A 20,254-nucleotide genomic window follows, 5' to 3' on the forward strand; every position below is an offset into this window, starting at 1 on the left:
ATAAATTAATTACATTTTACTGTTGTTTGGTGTAAGCCTTAGTATTAAAATTGTTATTGTATAAAATGAAATAAAAAATAAATGCATGTAATAAAATGTACAGTTGTGTTTAGCATTAGGGTCAGAATTAAGGTTATAATTACTCCAATGTAAATTCATTTAACAGTTATATGAATGTATGTACGTGGTATTAAACAGAGCAAACCTAGCCAGAGGCATTGGAGCTCTGTACAGGTCCAAACTCATAAATTAAACAAACCAAAAACATTTCCCAAGTTGCGGGGATGTAAGCTCTGTAGGCAAAAGGGACCGTCTATGGTGTAGCGTTCCTGGAGTGCTGTTTCTTTAGCTCTTCCTACATTAAAGCTCTATTGGGGTGGGCCTCATAGAAAGGGTAGTATTGCTCCAAGCCTTTTTCTTATTGTGTCATTTTAACACTTTATCACAGAGGTCTTCAATCTGTGGGGCGCGACCCCCAGGGGGGGTCGTGGAGTCCTTGGAAGGGGGTCGCAGATTCTGTCAGGGGCATGCAATTCCTGGCGTTGGGCTGATCGAGGGTGCTCATGACGGAGGCCTTTTTCACACCGAGGTGTGAGAAACATCAAAGGCTCATTAACAAGTAGAAGGTCTTTTAAAGACATTTCAAGTACTCGGGTGTGGCTGTGTGTGTGTCCCTGAAACGATTTCAGCCAGGCTCACACACACGAGACGGGGGAAAGTGGGTGGGGGTGGGGTCTGGGGGAGCAGGCTGTAGTGTAGCCCTTTGAGTATAATGGATGTTGCGCGCCTGGAGCTGTGGGTCCCGTGACACGTCCCTCCCTCCCACCCCAGCAGGGAGGCACAGAGATGCCCTCCCATGAGCAGGAAAGAAGGAAGAAGACGCAGAGATACTGACCCCCCATTCCCCCTCCCCCCATGAGAGAGGCACAGAAAAGGTGGGTGGATGAATGATGGGTGGATGGATGGATGAAAGGGTGGATGGATGAAAGGGTGGATGGATGAAAGGATGAAAGGGTGGATGGAAGGATGGAAGGTTCGATGCATGAAGGATGTATGGATGGATAAAAGATTGCATGGATGAATGATGGATGGATGTGTAAAAAGATGGGTGGATGAATGATGGGTGAATGGATGGATGAAAGGGTGAATGGATGAAGGATGGATGTATGGATAAAGTTTATCATCTCTACTATGGCGGTGCTGAGAGCCACTGGAGCTGGTGAGCTTTATAGTTCGATATGAGATTTTGCTGGTTGTCAGCTTCGTAAGCAATGCAGCTGGTCTTGAATATAGTGCAGTAAGAGGAGCCAACAGAGTCTAAAAGAGTCTCATTAGGGTGAGCATGATGTAGTTTAATTACTTCAGACCTCACAACACTGCCACACAGACCAACCTCGCTCGCACACACGGCAACAGAAACAAAGGACTCATGCATGTTGGCTAATAGGCGCACAATGAAAATAAGCCAACAATCTCACATAAACCTGAGCAGTACAGAATACTTGAGAGCCGTGCAGTTGAGTAGCAGAGGTGGATCCACTGCAAGGGGCACACAATTTCCGAACACAGGGGAGTATAAATTCAGAAGCAAGAGAGGAACGGAGTGGCAAACATTACGTCGCCTGATGGTTTGTCAAGAAACAATCTCTTTGCTTATCTTGGACAGGAATGTTTTAGTGGATGTATTTCATGGTATTCTGTTGCCGCAGCTGCATTAAGGACCAGCCAGTACAACTTAAGTCATTCTCCTCATTTCTCCTCGAAAGGCTTAAATGGAAAGTAAGACATGAAGATCGAAACAAGCACATACACACCTGTAGCCCAACCATTTGACAATAACAAGAGCACCCAAGGAAATAAAAATACAACAAAAATAGTGTTTAAGCACTCCAAAGAAACAGTGTATACCTACAGTGACTTTATGGCTCTAAAACTAATTGGGTAAGAGGGGGAGAGCGAAGGTCATGTATATTTCTTGCAGTCTGGCTTGCTTGCATAACCATAAAAGGATACTGAACAGTAACACAATGTGCGTTTCAGCCACAAATTGAGCTTGGCTACTTCCATGAATATAGTTCTGAAAAACAAAAGAAAATTCAAGAAATGAATTGGGGTAGGCAATATGAAAGACTAAAACAAGCCTGACAATAAGTATATACATTAATAAACAGTAACAACAATTTAAGAAGAATGCCATTAGCTTGAACACCTTCCTCCCCTCAAGACAATCTAATTTCTTTCAGAGAAAATGAGCAAGAAAATAGCTGGAAAAATACAAAGGTCTGCACAGTACATTTGAGAATTGAAATGTCTGAAAGTCAATTTACAGAGGTATTTACAAAGGTAGTGTACACTTTAAACTTTCTCTGCAAAATATATTTTTTCAGACTTAACAGTGCTCAGTAGAGCTTGTTCAATGGTCATTTTGTGACATCAGGCATGCTACACGTGTCAAATTAAGCGCACCTTCAGTCACCTAATGTGAAAAGACAAAACATATAAACATTTTATTAGATATCTCTAGGAATGAAAATTAAATTAAAAATGAATTTGAACAGATGACGTTTAACTAAAATCCTTGGCCCCTATCCAAAGATGTTTAATATCTTTCTTTTAATGGAAATGTTGTGCACCTTTAGCTGCAAACCAGGCACCTAAATCAAACAGCCTTACATGGGTGGGTTGAATAAAGCCTGCAATAAGCCTGGCAGAACGAAAGTGATATATGTAAGAGGTTTGTGTTTGGTCTGTGATGGTCATCCTATCAATTTAATTTTGAGTTCTATTTAAGTCAAATAATGCCTCATACTTGCTTCCAGGTGAGTGGATAAAACACCATCTAAATCAAAAGTCTCCGATAACAGTGTCCCAAATTCTGCAATAACGTCACTAATGCAGCTGAAGAAGTTCATAATGTTAATAATCTGAGTCTCAGCTTCAGTAAAAAAAAAAAAAAGCAAATCGCAAATAGGGCAGTACAGTTAATTTGACTATGGATTCCTGGGAATCAAATTAACGGTGCTGCCCAGTCTGTGATATTATTTGGTGAAGGTGAGACTCACAGTTTACTGATGGAGTACAACAGTATGAACTTCAACTGCATTTGTGGCTTTATTGCAGTACTGGCTACACTGTTATCGAAGACTTTAAATTTAGATGGTGTTACTATCCACTCACCTGGAAGCAATTATGAGGCATTATGGGACTTGAAGGCTACCCGTGTCTCCGATATCTCATAGAGACTTTGGAATGAAAATATTTAAAGTGCACAGATTTGCAATGAATTAAAATGGAGACATTTGTGATATACGAGATACTGAAGGCCAAATACGAGCTTCCTAAAATACACTGGAGTAAGCAACCTTACAAGGCTGTGAATACGAGACGGTGCAGGATACATATAGTAGCCGTTTGGGAGTTTCTAACAATTACTTTCTAATGAGAACTTCCTGCAGCAGTTTAGTTCAATATAACAGCATTGACTACGATGCTTGTATTTGGTAATTGTTTTGATAAAATGTTATTACTGCAGGGGGGATTTCTTTTAGGTTAATGATGTTAATGAGTATAAATTGATCAAACAAAATGGTGCGAGGTACATTGACAAAGGTTGTTACAAAGCCGAAACGCATATCTCTTTTCTTGCGTTTGTGTCCCTGGGTCGGGAGTGGCCTGGTTCCAATAAAGCAGGTTGAAGTCTTCCTTGTCACCGAGTGCAGACTCTTCAGTGATGGAGTGTAAGTGACATTTTTGATGATTCAGTACAGAATTATACTTTTCACTTGAAGATGGCCCTGCATGCCCTAACCAACGTGTCATCTGCTTTTCTAATGCATCAGATTCTTTTTCTAGGCATTCTTGGATTACAGGGTGATTAAGATGCATTCGTCTGAAGGTCACACAAGATTCATAAAAAAGCGCCTGAATCCTCCAAATAAACTTAACACCAGTCAGAACAATCCAGTACTTGGTGGCAATTCTGCATACAAGACTTGCAGAAGCACATCAGTTGAAAGACAGACTTTCCTGTACAATGGAAAGGTCTTCAACTTCAGAAATCCCTTACTCAATAACCAGACGCATATCCTCTTTCTGTGCAATTCTCCTCATAGTCCCAAATTTTAGACAGCACCTGACCCCCTCAGAGTGACACACATTGAGTCGATCTACAATAGCTCTTTAAGACTGTTTGGTGTGCAGGAAGAAAACATTTTCAAGGTAACCACATTCCATAACTACCTTGCCTACAAACAATTGTAATGTTGGCAACTCAAAGTACAAGGAAAGTGAGTAGCCAGAGAAAATGTAGCAGATGAATGTGCTCGAACCGAGAGAACGACTCACCATGCTTCAATAGTAGGAATACCTTCATTTTCAAAGCCATCTTGAAGCAAAAGTGTAAAAATATGATAAGGTCTCTTCAAAATTCAATAAGTGGGGAGGCATGGTCTGGCCACGGACAAAGATGGCTGCTTGATCTGCGGGCTCCGCTGTGAGGGGAGCTTCAGGAGGAGGAGGAGGTGGCTGCCCATATACGGCTACAGGCATTACATTGGTGCTTCTTATGAAACAGTGATCATGGGAAACCGATGGGTTAAACTCCCAAAGTGACTAAGATGCAATTCGGGAGGAGCGAGAACTGAGTTGTGAGGAGACGCAGGGCCTGGGGACATGCCTACAGCCTCGACCCTAGAGTAGAGGGTGTTCCCACCCTCCGTGTACTATCGTGACGAATCGAGACCCTGGCTTCTATGATGCAAACGGGCCTGCATATCTGATCACGTCGGGGGCTTGGAGTTTTGTGAGCAGCGGCTGCACTATTTCTGACTGGACCGATGACGTCTGGAAAACTGTGGAAGAGACGACAATTGAGAAACGGGTGCGTGTCATGGCTGCTGCGTACCTCAACACTCTGACCCCTTGGGATTAATGTGGGATATCACCTGTGAAGGGGTGCCGCACCTGGGGACATACCTGCAACCTCAGCCCTGTTAGATTAAGAATAGGATGTTCCTGCCCTTTGCGCTCTTTGACTAATAACCAAGATCCCGACCTCATTGACACAAACAGGCTTGAACCTTCAATAAGGTAGACAAACCTGAAACTATACGAGTAGTAACAGCACTCTTATTGATAACGCTGATGGCTTCAGGTGAAGTGAGAGCGCGCCGGCTGTCGAGCCACGAGAGAGCACTGCAGTTACCACATTGTTCTATACTTTAGCCCTTAGATCCATTTACCTTCATTGAGGTGCCCAGGAAAATCTTTGACCTATAAACAGCTAGAGTTTGAACACCCACTCCAATTTAGGGTGCACCAGTGCCGTCTTGAGCCTTTACACAATGTGCTAGATTGCCGTTGCGAACTCTGAAGAATCTATGGCATGATGATGGCCTGGGTCCCTAAATAAACACCGACTGAAGCCTCATATATTGCGTGAAACGCAGTTGGGAACTCTGAAGTAGCCTTTGGCGTTTTACCCGTCTCACTATCCCCCTGTAAAAAATGTTACTCCTGGTCTCTATAAAGTGCCTCCAAAGCTTCAATTACAATTCATCCACGCTACACAAAAAAAGAGCACCAGTAGAGTACTTGCAGAAATTGTTCCCACAGACATGCTCTAAGCCTTGGCCTCCACACCAATGCTAACTGGTTTGAATACTTACTGAGGGGAGTGCCGCAAAAGAGGGGAAAGGGCAACCACCATAAACACTTGTCATCTCTGAATATCTTCAGGATCGCAACGTGACAAAGGTGACAAGAAATATTGAAGCATTAAAAGATTAGTACAGTAAGTTGACAATTTACATACGGTGAGGATAGATCAAGTCTCCCTCCCATAAACAGAAAGTTCCTGATTACTCAAACAGATGATGTGAGAGGAAAATACTGACGTTGGCCAGCACTCAGCACCCCACAAAGATATCCTGGAGGAGGAAAGGTTCATACAAGTGTGAATTATTCGTACCCGAAACCCCTACGGAAAACAAATACCGCTTAAGCTTCTGCCTAATAGAATCAGTCGCCGCTCTGTGCCCCTGCATTGACTCAGTGCACTGTCCTGAGACAAAAAAAGTTGAATGTCCACTACCAAGCACGGAAGCAAATCCTCCAAGCAACCCCTTTTTGGGGACGTACTCAAACAGTCACGCAATATGTCCATGAAAAATACTATCTCGCCAGCAGAAGGCTCACCCCAGATCAACCTAATCTCCGCACAGAGGAGACTATGGATCGCATATTGCAAGAATTTTCCGCTGTCAGCCAGCGGCTAGAAGGAATGGACACAAATATATGGTCCTTATCGGGAGAAGCGAAATCAATACGAGTAGACCTTGCTGGGTTCTATACAAAAGTAGAAAGGCTTGATCATAAGTTGACGGCTGTGGAAGAACGTCTAGAATTAATGAAAAGCTGAAATCAAGAGCTACTGTTCCTCCGCAGCAAATTGATCGACTTGTAAGACCGGAAACAATGCCTGAGCATTCCTTCAAAAAATCCTTCTGAAATTAGTTGGCATTCCTTTTGATCCTCCATTGGAAATACAGCGTACACAATGCATTGGCCCACTGCACAAAGAATCTACAACGCATTCACAACCCCTCATTTCCTGCTTCTTAAGACACAAGCAGACAAGGCAACTACTAGCATAAGCACGTACTCATGGTCTATTCACATATGATGGGCATGAAATCCGCATGGACTGCGATTACAGCTTTATTAGGTAAGGGACCCAAAGAAGCCTTATGGCCACAGAGAGACTAATGATCGCCGTAAGGCATTCCTTTCAATGAGGTCTCAATTATGCCAAATGGAGATCAAGTATGGTCTCTTTGAACCTGCCCACTTCCACATCACCAAAGATGGAATCTCCAAAGATTTTTACGAGGACCTCTGTCTCTTCACGGACTGCTTGGACAGGACAAGGAATCACAGCACTGCGCTCCAGAGCCAGTACAACCTAGTTCTTCCATGCATACATCGGGCAATACAAAACGGAATACCAGCAATCCACGACGGAATACTAGCAATCCACGACACTGCGGCAGAGATCTCGAGAGGTCTACTCGAATTCGTGAGGACAAAGCTTCGGCCCTTCAACTGTGCCTGCCTTTACTCAGTAGCAACATAGAGACAAATCTCATCCCACTAAAATCTGCTTCGGAAGCAGAATGAGACTGAGATGGGTCTACACATAGTCTTGTTAATGGTCATAGTTATGATTGCACTGAATGCCTCCTTGCCAGTGGTAGAGTTTGATGAGCTCAAGATACTGAGAAGAAGGAAATTGCCCAGCCACCGGACAGCTGAGTATCACCTATGCTGATTTGTTCTAATTATGTTAATTGTATTAACTTTGATTCATGTGTTAATTATTTTACTTATTTTATCAGTAATACATGCTGTAGATGCCACTCATACTAATGGAATATAAGGCTTTATTTTTATGTTTACTGATTTATGTAAAGGAACTAACATTTTCGCTGATATTCTAATCTCGCATGATTTTGATTGTATTATATACATGTATGCAATCCTTTCAACCCAGAGGATAAATATACACCCAACGTTACACAGCGGAGCTCCTTTCTTGTCAATACTATGCACACTCCGATCAGTACAGTGTAATTACCCTTTTGTTTTGCATTTATTAGCCATTGCCCCGTTCTCCTGATGAGGCCCCTTCTCATGGCGGCGCTCCAGCGTGCTTGGACCTGCGGTTAAAAGTTTAGGATCCCCAGTGCCGTATAGCAGTCAGCATCCCCTATTCCTTAACCACCCTTTCTCATTTTCTTTTTTCTTTTCACTCCCAACACTTACCATTATCCGCACCCCCCTTCCTTTTTCCCTTTAACAAATTGTATTATACTGTATCCTCTTTTCTGGGACATGAGTTCAGCCCCACACGTATGTCATAATTTTCCCCGGCACTTCACTGAATTATATCACTCTTGTTGCGGACCAGGGATTCCTCCTCTATTATTTACCCTCCCTTCCTCACTCTTTCCTTCTTTCTCTCATTCCTCCCCACAGAACTAGCAAAACCTCATGTGTCCTCGGACAGATTTATAGCAATCACTTATTACTGACTGTTCCTTTCTTTCCCTCAGACATGGTGCCCACCCACGCTCTTCGTGTAGTAACATGGAATGTTCATGGATTAACACATTACATCAAAAGTAACAAAATACTCTCATTTACAATCAAACCGGGTAGATGTAGCACTTATTCAGGAAACCCACCTTGATGACCCGGAGTCTGACAAATTGTGCAGGGAATGGGTGGGAAAGGTGATCCATAATAGTGTACAAGGAGGAGATGCTCCTGACGAGAGACTCCCTCGCAAATGTGGAGTAGCGATGCTTATTCTTAAATCTCTACCGGTGACAGTGTAAAAGACTTGGACGGAGCCAGATGGACGATACGTCTTTGCCAAACAGCGAATTGGGGAAACTCATATTTGTATTGGTTCAGTTTATGCCCAGAATAAAGCGAAAAAGTTGTTCTTTCTTCAGTTGAATGGTCTTCATATAGAGGTAGGCGCTTCACAAGACATCATTGGTGGGGATTGGAGCAACGCTGCAGTCAGAGCTTTGATAGGCAATACGTTGGCAGACAATGGTTAGGTAGATCACTGGCGCCTTTCTCATCCGGCAGATGTAGAATATACATTTACCTCTCCTACCCATGGCTCACACACTCGCCTAGGTTACTTATTGGTCTCTCAGAATGTGGTAGATTTGATCCAGGAATCCCACATCCTAGAGGCAGCCCTTTCTGATCACTCCCCAGTCCTCCTATCACTGGAAGTCGCACTGGCCAGACCGGGACATAAGCCCTGGTGCATGAATGTTCAGCGCCTTAGAACCCCCAAGGGTAAAGCCAATTGAAAACTCACCTTCAGGGTTACATTTCCACTAATCAAGGATAATTAAATTTGGGCAGAATCCTCTGGGCGGCAACAAAAGCTACCATACGAGAGATGCAGCCCAAGCTAATAGACAAAATGTTGATCGGCAGAAAGAACTGGAACAAGATATAGCGTCCTATACTCACTTATACACAGCTAACCCTACCCTTCAGCACCACAAACCTTTGGAATAATCTTTTTACTTCCAAGGCAGAATATGCCCTGCAAAGGAGACATTATGAACAGGGAGAAAAGGCAGGAAGGCTACTGGCGGCACAGTTATGGCCATACCGGCTATAACATCAGCTGGAGGAGTCACATTAATTAGACCTCAGGACATTGTTGACAATTTTTCCTTGGTCTACAAATCTCTTTACAATACTGGGATGCAATCTGATGGGGACAAGCTAGATACCGTCCTTAGAAGGGTAAAACTTACCCTGCCCTTCGGATAAAAGCACAGAATTTCTAGAGGGAGAAATCAGCAAAGAGGAGATCTCGGACGCAATAGCCAATTTCTGTAGTAGGGGATCTCTGTGTATAGTCATAATCCAGTGAAAAGTCCCACCCATGTGCGTGGACCCCGGCAATAAAAAAAAACCTCTTAAGTTGTCAAATCATGCAGAAACTGCAAAGACATTTAAGAGAGAATTAAAAGACAAATAATGCAGCCTATATCCACAGGCTACACTGTCCAGTACTTCAACTAGAAATTCCACCAAACAAAACCACACACAACACAGCCTGCCCAGTTTCTTCCATAGAGAAACCTGCCTCTACAAGTAAAAGACTCTGGAATGATAGAGAGGAAGGCATGGGCAGACAAGCCCCATAGGCTGCCATTATGTGGCTTAAATAGGATACTGTGCCTTTAAGAGAACTTTCCAGAACTTTCTCCCAGTATCCCAGAATGCACAGCAGGTCCCTTTTACTTTCAGTTCTTTTTTCCGGCTCCTGCTAACAGGACCCTGGCATTGAGCTCTCCCCTTTTTTCAAGGGTTTATATTGGATTTAAGTTCACTTTTTGATAAAAGTGGTTGCAGTTTATATTCTTGGTGTTGCCCTTCTCTCCTGTGTGTTTGTCAGGCTTTTAGGGCTCTAAAATGCCTGCTCTTTTCGGCAAATGCCCAGCATGTGGAAGGAAGAAGGCCAAGACTGCTCCACACGACATCTGCATTATTTGTCTCCCTGAGGCACATGTCCCTGAAGACTGACATCTGCCAGAACCTCTCAGCAAGGACCCTGAGGGAAAGGCTGAAGATTAGGCTCCAAGGCCTGGAAGAGAAACGACTGCAGGCTGCAGGTGGGTCTGGGCAGGCTGGGAAGGCTCCCTCTGCTGAGGCCTCTGGGGGGCTCCCCAGAGGCAGGAAGACCAGCAAACGGTCCCGGTCGGGCACACTTGCAGTGGTCGGGGAAGGCGCAATATGTGGCACAAGGTATTAGTATAATGATCTGCAGTAATGTTGATTACACCTGTCAAGCGGACGGAAGCGAGAAGCTGCAAGACGCGACCGAGCTCTGCAGCATTGAGGTATTATCCTCATCTAATGCATTGATACAGACACTACCCTTGTCTGTCAAAATACTGGGACAAAGATTCAAATATTCAATCCATGTCACACCCATTGCAGGTGTAATCAACATTACTGCAGATCATTATACTAATACCTTGTGCCACATATTGCGCCTTCCCCGACCACTGCAAGTGTGCCCGGCTGGGTCACTTGTAAGTGTTTGATCTTTTTTATTCTTTATACCACGCATGGGTGATCATAGAAGCAGAAATAAGATGTCCTTCATTTTCCTGTCCTGACGAGACCCTCACCCTTAAGGGTCGAAACGCCGTCGACGCTACGTGGAATAGAACCCCTAAACAGAGTGCCTTCGATTGTGTAGACTCACTCAGAAAAATTAAATTATATATCTAATTTGGGTCATTTTCCAGTATATGTATTTATTTAGGAAACCACTGTGCCTTTAGAGTACCTATGTGTTTTGTACTGTTTAGTTTGGTTGTTTTTGACACACTTGGGACACATTGCACTTCTATGTATTGTTGATGTCTTTTTTGTATGAACTACTCTGTATGACATAATTGAATATGACTACAAAGTAAAAACGAGAGAGGATTATAGAGAATTGTGTGTATGCCTCTTCTTTCAGCCATCCTCAATCCTCAGTAGTAATTTTTATCGCCATTGAGCCATATAAATTAAGTGTTATTAGTTTTGATTTCACCACTGGAACCATTGTTCTTGATATAACCTTCTGCCCTGGTTCCTTGTGAGTAGGGTTTCCCTTGTCTTTTGTGATAGATGATCTTCAGGGAGGCAGACGATGCAGACATCATGGGGATCGCTCTTGGCCTTCTTCCTCCCACATGCTGGGCACTTATCAAAAAGGCCAGGCATTTTAGAGCCCTAAAACGCCTGAAACAGCACAAAAGAGAGAAAGAGAACACCAAGAAAGTAAACTGAAACACTTTTAGAACACAAAAGTGCCAAAATATCCAAAAAACCCTTGAAACAAGGGAGAGCTCAATGCCAGGGTCCTGTAAGCAGGAGCCGGAAAAAAGAACTGAAAGTAGAGGGACCTGCTATGCATTCTGGGATACTGGGAGAAGTTCTGGAAAGTTCTCTTAAAGGCACAGTATCCTATTTAAGCCACATAATGGCAGCCTATGGTGCTTGTCTGTCCCTACCTTCCTCTCTATCATTCCAGAGTCTTTGACTGGGGGAGGCAAGTTTTCTCTATGGTAGAAACTGGCAAGCTGTATTATGTGTGGTGTTTTTTGGTGGAATTTCTAGTTGAAGTTCTGGACAGTGTAGCCTGTGGATATAGGCTGCATTTTTTGTCTTTAAATTCTCTCTTAAGTGTCTTTGCAGTTTCTGCATTATTTTGACAACTTAAGAGATTATTTTTGATTGCCGGGGTCCACGCACATGGGCGGGACTATTCACTATATTATGATTATACACAGAGATCCCCTACTACAGAACAAGGTGTTAGTCTACCCGTACATGGACGATTGGTTGATCAAGGCATCCTCCTTCTCGGAAGCTCGAGCACACTTCCAGAAGACGTGCGTTCTCTTGAACAAGCTGGGGTTGCACATCAACATGTCCAAGTCTGTCCCGACTCCGGTCCAATGCATACAGTACTTGGGAGCCTCCATCAATACGCTGTCAGCAAGCGTGTCTCCTTCGGAAGAGCGACGATTATCACTCCTTCGGAAGGCTCAGGCTCTTATGACCACTCCATCTACAACAGTGAGGACGGTGTCTTCTCTACTGAGATCAATGGCCTCTTGTATCTTTCTGATGCCACACGCACGGCTGCACATGAGACCGCTGCAGGAGTGCTTGCAGGACCAGTGGGATCAGAGGAAAGGATCTTGGGACGACAAGATACGACTGTCTCTGCATGCTCTTCAGTCACTGAAGTGGTGTTGTTCAGCGGAGAATCTCCTCAGAGGGGTTCCCTTCCAGAAGGACATTCCCACGCAGACTGTCGTGACGGGTGCTTCTCTCCATGGGTGGGGAGCGCACTCCGGAAACCTACAGATTCAAGGAACGTGGTACCCGATGGAGGCCACGTATCACATCCATTTCCTGGAACTCAGAGCTGTTCACTTGGCACTGAAGGCCTTTCTTCCGTCCTTCCAGACCAACTCTCTGCTTGTACAGACGGACAATCCCACCACGATGTATTACCTCAACAAGCAGGGGGGCTCGAGATCACGCACTCTGTCCCAGGAGGCGCAGGCCATCTGGCACTGGCTTCTGGCCAGAGGACTGACGATAACGGCTACCCATCTGCCAGGTGTGCAGAATGTTCAGGCGGACGCACTGAGCAGACTGATTAAGGAAAACCACGAATGGGTCAAACGACGAAGCACTAGGAGAAGTCTTCGCAAGGTGGGGGACTCTAGATGTAGATCTGTTCGCCACCGCTGAAAACAGCAAATGCCAAGACTTCGCCTCCAGGTACTACCAGCAGGGGACGCTGGGGAATGCGTTATGGATCAACTGGTCGAACAGCTTTCTGTACGCTTTTCCACCCATTCCCCTGATTCCAGCGGTACTCATCAAGCTGGCCCGATCCAGGGCTCGGATGATACTCATCGCCCCGGAATGGCCCAGACAGTGGTGGTTCACGGACCTGCTTCACCGGTCTCTCCTTCCTCACATTCGGCTGCCGTGCAGGCCGGACCTTCTCACGAAGTTCCGGGGGGAAGATGTTGCACCCCAACCTCTCGTCTTTGAGTTTGGCGGCATGGCTCCTGAGATAGTGCAATATGGCCATCTAAATCTGCCTGAAGATTGCATGGACATACTGAAGGAGTCAAAGAGACCTTCCACTCGGACTTCCTATGCTTACAAGTGGAAGAGGTTCTGTATCTGGTGTCAGTCCAAGAACTATGACCCAACGACGTGCAAGGAAAAAGTAATCCTTCCTTACCTTCTACATTTGGCGCAGTCTGGCCTTAATGTTCATTCCATTAAGGTTCATCTTGCTGCATTGACTGCCTACAGGAAATGCCCTTCACAGACTTCCTTCTTCCAGATCCCTGTGATCAAAGATTTTTTGGAAGGCTTGAAGAAAGTGTTCCCTCCTGTCAGGCTTCCTTCGTCTTCATGGGAATTGAATGTGGTTCTGTCCAGATTGATGAAGGAGCCTTTTGAACTTCAGGCATTGTGTTGCCAAGAACCTTATACTGTATTGAATGCTGCTAAGGTTGTTATGCGTACTCACCCTAAATTTCTTCCCAAGGTTATTTCTGATTTTCATGTCAACCAGACCATAACGTGGCCTACGTTTTTTCAGAATCCTTCATCTCCAGCGGAAAGGTCTCTACATTCCCTGGATGTTAGGAGGGTGTTGAAATTTGATCTGGATAAAACCAAAGATATTCGTAGGTCAGACCAATTATTTATCAATTATGGATCGGTCAGGACGTGTCTTGCTACCTCTTAACAGTCCATCTCTAGGTGGATTGTGTCCTGCATACAGTTGTGTTACCAAAAAGCTAATTTGACCTTCGGGGGTAAACCTAAGGCTCATTCCACCAGGGGAAAAGCTGCCACAACAGCTTTACTCCGTAATGTTCCGATTGCAGAGATCTGCAAGGCGGCCACTTGGAAGTCGGTTCATACCTTTGCTAAGCATTACTATCTGGACACTGATGCCAGGGCAGATGCTCAGGTTGGGCAGGCTTCGCTGCGGAATTTGTTCGCACAAAAGTGGTGTTAATTTCTTTTCTCCACCGCCGCTTTGGTGTGGGGATGGGCTTGCCATTCTATTCACTAGATTATGACTATACACAGAGATCCCCTAATACAGAGAAAGTATTTTCTGTCTTGTAACTCCAGTTCTGTAGTAGGGGTATCTCTTTTATAGTCATAAGCGCCCGCCCTCCTCCCTGGTGGAGATAAATATTCATGTAAGGAATGCTACAGGTCTGTCGTGCTACGCCAGTCAAAAAGAACTGAAAGTAAAAGGGACCTGCTGTGCATTCTGGAATACTGGGAGAAAGTTCTGGAAAGTTCTCTTAAAGGCACAGTATCCTATTTAAGTCACATAATGGCAGCCTATGGGGCTTGTCTGCCCATCCCTTCCTCTCTATCATTCCAGAGTCTTTTACTGGTAGAGGCAAGTTTCTCTATGGAAGAAACTGGGCAGGCTGTGTTGTGGGTGGTTTTGTTTGGTGGAATTTCTAGTTGAAGTACTGGACAGTGTAGCCTGTGGATATAGGCTGCATTATTGGTCTTTAAATTCTCTCTTAAGCGTCTTTGCAGTTTCTGCATGATTTGACAACTTAAGAGATTATTTATGATTGCCGGGGTCCACGCACATGGGCGGGACTATTCACTAGATTAGGACTATAATAGAGATACCCCTACTACAGAACTGGAGTTACAGGACAGAAACTACTCCTTACCCTCCCATAAGGCCCCAGTGAAGATGGCTTCCCAGCGGAATTTTACCGATGGGTGGGTGCAGAGATGGCTTGTTCCCTCCAGACTGCGCTTTAGGAAGCGGAGCATAAGGCTTCTTTGGGTCCCATATCTAAAAAAGCTGTAGTCGCAGTCCTACCCAAAGGTGGGAGCAAGCTACTTTGTGGCAGTTAGAGTCCCATATCGCTATTTAATTGTGATATCAAAAGGCTGGCTATTGTCCTAGCTTCCCGTCTACACCAAGTCTTACTCTCCTTAATTCACCATACACAAGTATAGATTTGTTCCAGGACGCTCCTCTAGGAACCACCTCCGCACTCTGGCCCACACGTTATGGTCTGTTAAACGCCTCCGAAATGACGCACTAGCATTGTCACTTGACACACAGAAAAGGCGTTTGACCGTATTGAATGTAAATATCTTTTTAAAGTATTAGAGAGGTTTGGACTGGAGGACCAGTTTATAGCCAAAGTACGTCTGCTATACGATAATGCTACTGCACAGGTAAATTGTGGGGGCTTTGTGTCGGAACCATTTCGGATCCATAGAGGAACTCATCAGGGGTGCCCCCACTCCTTTTCCTCTTAGCTATGGAGCATTTAGCAGCCACAATACGTCAGGCTACCAATGTTGCGCGCATAAGCCTTCCGAAGGGAGAATCAAAACTATTTACACATGGATGACATTCTGCTTACCCTCACATATTTGCCCTGTTTTCCACCATCCATACTGCAAATTATAGATGATTTCTCCTCCTTATCCGGTTACAAAATCAATTGTGACAAAAGTGAAGCACTGCCCACAAAAGAAGCCATACATGGGTTTCCCTTTCACTGGCAATCCTTGTCCCTCAAATATTTAGGTGTACTGTGAACAACGGGTTGGAAGGGAAGATTGTAGATAACGTAAGTCCCCAGATTACCCAGATTCAACGCAACTTTGAAAAATGGAATGCGAAGGTGCTCTCAATGTGGGGTAGAGTACAAGAAGTAGAGATGGTCATCCTACCACGTTTCATATAAGTTCTTGGTATGCTCCTCCTTCCGATTCCTCTAACCACACTGCGCTCAATAGATTCTAAGATAAAATCCTTTGTATGGAAGTCAGCGAGACCTCGTCTAGCAGTGCTGAAACTTAAGGCACATCGGTCCTGTGGAGGAATGAGCCTTACCCCAGTGGAGCATTATGTCCTTTCACTACAATTATCCCAAATGGCTTATCTGATCTCAAAAGCCCGTGACGTGCCGTAATGGTGCATATAGAAAGGCATCTTTTATCAACAGAGACAGGCCTTTCCGCTTTATATGGGGCAGGGACTAGTCATAATGATGCCACCAATCCGATTCTATCAGCCTTGTGCAGGTCTTGGCAACGTGCACATCGAATGCTGGGTTTGAACTCTCGAATCCATGGAAAAGCCCCTTTATGGGTTAACGGAAGCATACACATTAACAGACAAACAATATCCTGGCCCCTATGGATGGCAGCAGGCATTGATGCCCTGGACCAGCTCCTCCATGATGGTGATCTTAAAACATTTGCACAATTCCAAGAGGAATTTGGTCTACCTACACAACAAACTGGGTAATACACACAACTTGGGCAATGCTGGAGGAAGGGCTTAGGACCGCAACCTTGGTTGTTACAGACTTCACCAGCTACCGCAAGCAGATTTCAAGCAAGTGGTCCAAGAGCTTGTCCTACCGAGACTGGACTACGGCAGTGCCACGAGATGTGGACTCCCTAAATACTCTTTGGCCCCCCTGAAGGCCTCTCTGAACACAGCAGCCAGACTGATCACGGGTACCAAGCGGAATACACACATCTCTCCGGTTTTAAAATCACAAAATTGGCTACCCTACGAAGCTAGAATTCAACTGAAGATTGCCTACCTTTCACACAAAGCCCTCCACTTCAAAACTCTTATCTACCTCGCACAAAAACTAGAACTATCTGGCGGAGGAAGATAGTCAAGGAGTGCCAATTCCCTCCTCCTGAAACCACGGATCTTCCACAAAAAAAAAAAAAAGAACTTTCCACCGAGCTTTCTCAGGATCTGCTGCAAAAATTTGGAACTCCCTTCTACCCGAAATTCTGAGGATCTCTTCCAAGGCTGCTTTCAAATTGGAAGCAAAAAAATTCCTTATGAAGAAGTTCTTACCTTAATAGGAGGGGCAAAACATATACCCTTCTTGCACTTTATCTTCCGCCTCAAAGGCATCGGACATTATAATTATTATTATAATATTATAATATGATTCATCCCTGTATATGATTATTTGGTAGAGTTTATTTTCCTGTACATTATTATTGTGTTTGCTCCCCTCTAATCATTATGTTACATCTTCTTCCCCATCGCGAGCTCACCCAGGTATGTAAATGTTCTATTAGTTGTTTACCACTTGATTCAATGCTTAGTAGAAGCCACATATAATTCATGTTTGAGATTTTTCTATAGTAGGATTGTTATTCCCGTTTAGGATTATTCACCTACTACCCTTAAATCACCACGCTACATCATATAGCCCCCTCCTTGTCCTCTCTGGACTTATCATTGAATTGTTATGCGTGAACTATTTGATCTTATCTTTATTTTACTACCCAGGTTTGATTCATGATCTGATCGTTACCTTTCCCTATAACTGTAAAGCGCTCTGATATCCTTTGGGATCTAGTCTGCGCTATATAAAACTTTATAAATAAATAAATAGTAACATACCTGGGGAAAACATAAGGGGTCACGTCCGGTTTATATGAAGTACTCACATCCAATGTTCCCTCTAATTGTTTTCCTCTGTGCGCGGCATTCTATGGTTTGTGCGCTGCAGCCAATGTTATGTGCGCCAAGAACCAGAATGCGCGTGTGGGTGCAGCGACAAATATTAGTGCAAAAATCACTCCAAACTTTTGCTTAAAAAGTGAAAACAGCGCCACATGATGGGTCTTAAGGCAGGTTTGCAATTCAGATACACACATTAATTTGGTTACCCAAGCAAGTACACTTCGTCTTTGGAAAAGCACAGGACTTTAACGGTGGTACCAATATAAGATTTTTCATTAATACAAAAACATTTTTTTTTAAATAAAACCCCACATTTTGCTATTCTGTCTAAATTCATAAAGAAACCTCATATCTACGTATTTATCTAAGGATTTGAGCATCATGAACAAGGAACACAACCCCAGACACTCCCCCCTTCCCCCCACCACCCAACAGGTTCACATTCTATACCATCTATCGAAAGACACACACTACTGCGCACCATGCAAACATATGCACTTACCATGGCACGCTCTAAATCAAATAAGGTGTCCATAATGCTCACTTCTTATCAACTTAATAAAGATGAGAAATGGTTTCACGAGAACACAAAGATACTTTAGTTCCCTCTCTCTAAGTCCTATTTATCACAGTACAGGATGTATCTGTAGACAGAAGCATACTCAAGTTAGTGTCAAAATCAATGCATGCCTCCAGGTTATGTTCCTCAGCTAACTAAGGGAGTCCTGCTTTCTGTTTTTACCATCTCACCTTATACTTTGATGTAGATAAATATTCAGGTCGGTGTCGTTCCTTATTATAGATTTCAATGCACTGCCATGGTTTACTTTTAAAATCCGCAATAATATAATACAGCTTCAAGTATACATCCCTAAGCCTAATGCGTAGACCTGTTTTGCATAATATAATACACCCACCTTTAAAAATGGGGCTTGATGCGATCCATTAAAAATCTCAAATCATTTCAATCATTTAGGGTTTGTATAAATTGGCCCTTTGTCCAGATGGAACTGAAAGAGACCAAGGAGGAAATGAATAAACAACATTTTTCTCTCCTACTACCGGACAAGTGACCGTAGAATTCACAGTCCCCACCTATTCTTCCTAGCATAATAGTGTCAGCGCTCCATTCTAGAAAGCCAGCTCAAGGCAAAGATTCGTATACATAAGTCACAGGATTCAGACGAAGTGTCCCCCCGAGAGTGACTTTTGATCTCCTTCACAGGACTGGAGATGGCCCTTTAAAGAAGACCCGGACATTGCATAGCCGAGGACTGCCCCCGTGACGACAGCGCTCGTCGGCCTATCCCGGCTGACTACGTTAGAGAAAAGGGCGGACACGGAAGAACCAACAAGGGAAGCCGGGAGCAAAGACGGAGGGAGACGGAGAGCAAGCAGACAGGAGTGGAGAAACAACGATCGCCCGGAGGGACTTCCAAGCAGCGGAGAATACCTGGAGGAACTATCGGGAGGAGAGCCAGGAGGCCAACGGCAAAATGCTTCTCCCAGCCACGCTAATGGAGATGCGTTGCTAAACCAGGTACGGAGAAGACTCCGGGGCCTCTTCTACCTAAGGGAGGGAAGGGGTAACTACAAGTGGGTGGTTGCAAGTGTGCAGAATCCTCTGCCTTGTTTCTTTCTTTGAAAACCACTTCACAGCTTTTGGTACGAGGATTACTGCCTCTCAGAAATATTCTATTGTTTACACTGGTGGTGGCTGTTTCCAAAAGTGTTACCTGCACTCCCTTCCCCAAATTATTTGGTAGTATTCGGAACGGTTGTCTAAATACTACATATCCTCTTTTCTTTCTGGGGCACGTCCGGTGACGAGAGCCGAGGACTCAGGAGGACCGAGAGGAAACGAAGGACAGCAGGAACCATTCAGCCCAGCTCCTCAACGACAGACTTCCGTTTCCAATCACGTTACCATATACTTGTAACACCAAATAAAACCCTCTTACGTACAGTCATTGTGTTTGCTGGCTCCTTCCCTCCTTGTTAGCCCAGTCGGGTTACAACATTTTAAAACCGGGGGCCCCCATTGCCATTCAGGAACCCAGGACGAAGCAGGGAGTCTCTTCTGCAACCAACTAGTCTTAGACCTTAGGCTTCACAAGTAAGTGAGACTGACAGTGCTTGCTGTAGCTAACCGAGTGAGTTAATATTAATTACATATTATTTGTTTTTAGAAGCAGCACGATCAGCTGCCTCAGTGCCAGTCGTGTTGCAGTAAATGCTAGTTCAGAGTGCTGCCCAGGCATTGCTACAGGCTCGAGGCTGCCGGCGTGCTGTGTGTTTCCTAGTGTGTGCCTGAGACTGGCTTTCCAAAATGCGGGGGCCAAGTACATGCTGCTGTCTGCCCCTGTTACTGGAAGAGCTGTACGTGGGTTTCAGAAGTCTTCACAAGGTCCAGCTCATAGGCGAGACCTAAATAGCGTAAAGGAAACGTAACCAACCTCTGTGAAAACAGCAGAGTGGGAGGCGAACCAATCAAATCTGTGCCGGTCCGTGCACCACACATGGAGAGTCCAAAGAGAGATGTTTTCTGTCAGAATAAGTGACAGAGTCGTGAATAGTGTGCACTGTTTCGGTACAATGGCATCG

The 20,254-nt window shown here is 44.4% G+C and overlaps 1 protein-coding gene across 1 annotated transcript in view; it reads right to left on the reverse strand.

Annotated features, from left to right (window-relative positions):
* Window positions 1–20,254, reverse strand: part of MAGT1 (magnesium transporter 1) — a 164,083-nt gene that overhangs the window by 51,265 nt on the left and 92,564 nt on the right. The window contains exon 7 of the mRNA XM_086918407.1: window positions 2,014–2,077. Within this exon, the coding sequence (XP_086774533.1) occupies window positions 2,014–2,077 (64 nt within the window). The remainder of the gene's footprint in view (window positions 1–2,013; window positions 2,078–20,254) is intronic.

Source organism: Lissotriton vulgaris, chromosome 4_1, assembly GCF_964263255.1.
Source record: "Lissotriton vulgaris chromosome 4_1, aLisVul1.2, whole genome shotgun sequence".
In the NCBI taxonomy this organism is placed as follows: domain Eukaryota; kingdom Metazoa; phylum Chordata; class Amphibia; order Caudata; family Salamandridae; genus Lissotriton; species Lissotriton vulgaris.